This window comes from Euphorbia lathyris, chromosome 1 (assembly GCF_963576675.1).
Source record: "Euphorbia lathyris chromosome 1, ddEupLath1.1, whole genome shotgun sequence".
Lineage (NCBI taxonomy): Eukaryota > Viridiplantae > Streptophyta > Magnoliopsida > Malpighiales > Euphorbiaceae > Euphorbia > Euphorbia lathyris.
Window position 1 is genome coordinate 122,813,580 of NC_088910.1, and position 5,382 is coordinate 122,818,961.

Below are 5,382 nucleotides of genomic sequence, written 5' to 3' on the forward strand. Positions count from 1 at the left end.
TGTCAGTCGAAGCATTCCAAAATCAGTACATTTTATGTTTAATCATATACAAGTTTTACCGGTTTCCACTTTTGCATATAAGACTTCATATTTAGCAGACAATAGTTCAGGAAAATGTCTATAAGCAGAAACATGACTTGGCAGGAAAAAAAAGAACTAGGATAAAATTGGCCAACATAGTTCATGAAAATTTTCAAACTGTCAAGTGTACACTTTAAGTTACCAAATAGGTTAATTTTAGAGAAACTTACAACAGAGTGCCTTCGTAACCGGCCATCTTTCACCCTTTGCCGCAAATCCTCACATTCTTCTTGCAAAATAAGACTAAACAAGTTAACTATGTATGGAATGCAACCTATGCAACGACATACTCAACTAAAATCTACTGTAACCTTCACTATTACATGTGGATTTAGTTTAATGTTCATTGAATTAATCACTAAAAATGATCTTTTGAGGTGTTGATAAATACTTCAGCTATTAAATGGTAAAAGATTGTAAAAACAGGTCATTGCTTAGAATGAAACATCCTAAATACTTCAGCGTCAAGAGCGTCTAGCTTTATCCATCATATTTTTCACCAAAAATAATATCAAGTTGCATTGCTAGATGGAGCATTGTGATCCCTTTTGGACTTGTGTTATTTCCTAGCATGATTAACATCTACACTGTAAGAGCCACAGTTGAAACAGCAAGCAGGCTCGCCCACTATTTCCAAGCCTCTATAAAAGGAAAAGGAAAGATAAGATGTAAGAGATCTGAGGTCCTCCAACATTATAAACACACAAGGAAAGAAAATAGGGATATAACTATGTTATAAGAGTCGTAATAAATTAAATCGAAATCAAATCAAATAAAAAAAATCAAAACTGTAGAAATCAGAAAAGAATTAGTAAAAGAATTACAATTCATGCACACACTAGCAAACTAAGATTGGGGTAAAAAGACTGCCCTCAAATTAAATACCTCTATCTCATTTTCAACAACCAAAAATAGAAAGTTTGTTCAAGCACCTGAATAGATGTAATCTCAAGGTTACACGGATCCTTCATAGTAGCAAAAGACAATGTGTTCAATCTACCATGGTACAATTTCTCCTTGACCGTATCAAGCTACTATCTCGAAGTGCCAGTCGGAGAGGAGCATGTCGAGTGAAGAAGGAGCCGTTGAGAGGAATAACTCGAACTGTTGAAGGGCTACACAAACAGGGGTGGCTATTAGCAAAATTATTTAAACTATACTGAATTAAATTTTATGCAAAGGAATAGCCACAATTTGGCCGGCTTCACTGGAACTATAGGTTTATAAGTGGCAAAAATCAAATTCATATATGCTTAAGGAGGAAATAATGAATAAAAGAAAATATTAGAATGTGGCCAATGAATCTGCCAGGTATAAAGTTTATTTTACATTTATAATCTAGACCTCATAATTCTAATCTAGATCCTCTACATCTTATGAAGAGGTAGGTAGTGATCACAAAGAAAGAATCTATGTATAGGAATGTATAGTTATGTTAAGCATACAACTGTGTAAAAAATAAGAAATTAAGAAATTAACCATACCATTTAGAATTCTGAAAATTCAAGAAGTTTCCACGCTCAAACAAGACCTTAGTTGTCATCTCCTTTTCCAACCTCCAAATATAATTCAAAACCACTAAATGTTCAGTAATGGCAACTTCAATATTCTGTTTAGTGGAAAAAAAATAATGTTTCTAATAAGGCTCGTTCTGTGATTCTGTTAAATCTTTGCTAATAACATCACGAAATCAATTCTTCAAATTAAAACAAAAACCCTAACATGCGATTGACCCAAAATTGTTTAAAACCCTAAAAAAATCAATTCATAAAATTAAAAAACAAAAACCTGTTGTGCAACATGCAGCTTCTGTCGTTAGACTAGAGAAGAAGGGAAGAAGGGGAGAAGGTAGAAGGGTCAGGGAAAGGGAAACAGCGAGAGAGCGAGCTTAGATTGAGGGAGCGAGAGAGTTTGATCGCACGAGAGAGAGAAAAAGAGGCGGTAGAGAACTTGAGGGATTTTCAATTTCAGAATTTTTATTTTACTGAATTTCTTTGATTTTGTTTTTGGGGGGATTTGTTCCCGCTGATTATTTTGGGACAATTAATGGAGAGATAATTTTATATAAACACTCCGTCTATTTAAATTTGTCCTCTATTCTCACCTTAAAAAGAATTGGACACTGTATCATCATTTGTCTTCCTTACAAATTTAACAATATAATTTGAGGACAATATAATTTAATTGTCTCTAACTATTTGTACCCAAAACTCCATTTTTTTTTTTTTTTGTAGTGATAAGAAACTTTGATACATATAAAAAAAATTGATGTAAAAGCTAAAATTGATAGATAACACCTAACAATACTTTTATTATTATTATTATTATTATTATTTTGACAATATTAATATACCATAAGAGGTCTAAATATCCAATAATGGAAACTGAGGACCAATTAGGTATGAGATCATGTCATCAGACAAAAAATGGTTACTATATATATACCCACATATTAATGTAATCATATTATTAATATATATAATTAGGGTTAGGGTCTTCCTTTCCCTTTCCCTTTACTTAGACAGATCTTGATTATTCAGAAGCCATGAGTAGAGGAGTAAGCTACGGCGGAGGTCAGAGTTCCTTGGGCTACCTTTTTAGCTCCGATGAGGAACCACATACTCCGCAACCTTCCCGTGCAACAACCACCACCACCCTAGCGCCATACGGTGTCGATTTTCCACCGGAAAAACCTGGTGATCCTAATTCTTCCGAGAAGCAGAAGGTTTCCAGCAACTATCCCCGAGCTCAAGGCCAGAATTCTGGGAACTTCATTACTGTATGTTTATACTTAAACTTCAGATATATCTATATATAATTAACTAACATAAATATAGGGATAAGTTTCAATTTTTTATAACGTTTTAGGAGTGTGAAAATACTCTTTAATTGCAGAAATTAATTTTAGCAATTTTGGTTCCATTTAACAGAATCCATAAAATGGAACTTTTACTTGGATCTAGAGGCGGAGATAAGAGATACGGGAGGGTTGACGGACCTCCGGCTGTTGAGAACCACCCCTATAGCCATAGGGGTGATTTTCCCACTTCTCTATTTTCCTACCTGGGATTTGAATGCATCAAGCAAATAAAAGGCAGTGTATTTTTGTTTTCTCAACAACCCAGGTCAAAACAACATCGTTTTTGCCTAGGTAGGGCATAAGACTTCTTAAGTCTATCTTGTATGAGTTGAGTTTAGTTTTTGCATTCCAAGCTGTCAAAAAATGCCTTCTCCACTTACTGGACCCAAAGTTGGTTGGAAACTTGAAGAAATATATATATATTTTTATCATTTTTTCTGTTTAGAGCATATCAGTTCCCTAAAAACTTTGTGGCCTTTAATAAACGAGTTCTTATATTAAGCATCGGGTTTTCCATGTCACTCGGAGGACCCCAATTCACATTTGGACATGTGTATTGACCCCGCGTAATAATTAAAATAGTGGAGCCTCTTATAAAATGTATGAGTCCATATTACACGTGTCAAAATATGTATGAAAGGTCATCCATTTGACATGGAGAACCAAGCTTGTTTGTTTAGTCATTTTGTCTTGTGTTAGTATCTTAAAAGAGCTAGGTAATTGTGCAATCTCTTATGTAAAATGTTCAGCGAATTCGGCCGTTTATCTCTTAGCTAAGACGGTCAATTCTCAGTTTGTACGTGATGTGTGGACATGTCCACTACCTTATTTCATTGTTGTTCTTTCTTCCAATTCTAATAATTAAGAAGTGTTTTATTTCAAAAAAAAAGAAAAAAAAAAAGCGGCTTTGACCATTTGGGTGCTTAAAATTGAAAACCCGTTTCCATTTTTGGTCTACTGATCTTTTTTGGCAGCTTAGGTAACGCCTAAGCCACCTAGTGTCCGCCTAGACGCCACATGAGCGGTAGTGAGAACAAAAAATATATTTTTGTGTTTTATTATAATTCACTTTTAAATATTGTCCTATGGTTTTGGATAAATTGCTTTTATTATTTTTAGATATTTTTATTTAATTGTACTCTATTTGTTTTCATGATAGTATAGCTTAACACTTTAAGAATATTGTTTTACAGTTTTTTGGTGATTATATTATTTATACATGATATTTAACTTGTTTGTGTTGTTTAATGATTTTCAGGAATGTTCACATGCATATTAAATGTTGGTGTTGATATATTTTTAAGGATCTATGTCACAAATATACATGTTTTTATATATTAAAATCATTTTATATTATTATTTTTACTTAGTATAGTACATATTTTAATTGCATTTATATAATAATTTGTTAATTTAAAAATATAAATCCGATTAATCTTCAAGGGTCCTATCCGTCCGGTTAATGTCTAACTTTTTTTTACAACATTGTGTTTATGTGTTAACCTAATAGATAATTTATTTATATTATTCAAGGATCGTCCTTCAACAAAGGTGAAATCAGTGCCAGGAGGAGATTCATCTCTGGGGTATCTATTTGGAGACAAGTGATAACTGAAGGTTTCTTTTTAATTTTTCTCCCCAAATTAGTTATCTATATCATTAATAAGGGATTAAGCCTTAATTAGTATTGTGTTTTAAGTAGAAACTGAAAATAATAAAGAATTACTCTCCAGTAGTTCTCTGCATCAATATTAATGTTGGAATTGTAATTATATTATATCCATGTATAATATGTTCTTATATAAATATGGCTTAAATTTTCTAATCCTGCAAATTAATTTGCATATGTGTTCCTTTTTTTTATTTCTTAATTAAAAAAGCATAATATATAGATATATATGTGTGGTTATTATCATATCTGTGTCAGTCTATTTTATTATGATATCTGTGTCTGTCTGTCTATCTGTTATTGTTCCCTGTAAAGTTTCATTGGGTCAATAATGAGGTTTTGATGTTTTTGGGAACCAAAGAATAAATATTCAAACTTTACTATTTTGGTACCAGACAGACACATATTATAATTGTTCAGAAAATTAAAAAGAAAAATCATTTGATCTTCTAATTATACTATATAATTCCTTTTGCATGTTTCAAAGTTTTCTGGAATCTGATATTCTATATTAAATTCTAGGCTTCTGTCTATTTTATTAGATTGATGTTCTTTCAATTATCAGAAATAGAACCAGGGATGCAAGAATATTTATCTATTTTATGTGGTTAAAAATGGTATCCACCTAACATCTCTGGCTATTGTGTTTTTTGGTTCAGACCAAAGGACAACCATTGTGATAAATGTCATATGGTATGGAGTTTGCTGTTACAAAACAAAATGTTGTCTCAATTCTATCCTATAATTGAAGGATCATCACTTTAATTAATCT

At 32.1% G+C, this 5,382-nt stretch overlaps 1 protein-coding gene across 1 annotated transcript; it reads left to right on the forward strand.

The window, feature by feature from the left end:
- The first annotated feature begins 2,545 nt into the window (after positions 1-2,545).
- LOC136214647 (protein SPIRAL1-like 5) lies at positions 2,546-4,766 on the forward strand. The gene is made up of 2 exons (XM_066002885.1): positions 2,546-2,860; positions 4,475-4,766. The coding sequence occupies exons 1-2, from the start codon at positions 2,627-2,629 to the stop codon at positions 4,547-4,549; spliced, it is 309 nt and encodes a 102-aa protein (XP_065858957.1). The 5' UTR covers positions 2,546-2,626; the 3' UTR covers positions 4,550-4,766.
- Positions 4,767-5,382: the final 616 nt, after the last annotated feature.

What these genes read in the sequence shown, in the direction of transcription:
- LOC136214647 (XM_066002885.1), top strand. Translation starts at nt 2,627, where the DNA reads ATGAGTAGAGGAGTAAGCTACGGCGGAGGTCAGAGTTCCTTGGGCTAC. An exon ending in ATTCTGGGAACTTCATTACT is followed by an intron (nt 2,861 to 4,474) that starts GTATGTTTATAC and finishes ATATTATTCAAG; the next exon opens with GATCGTCCTTCAACAAAGGT.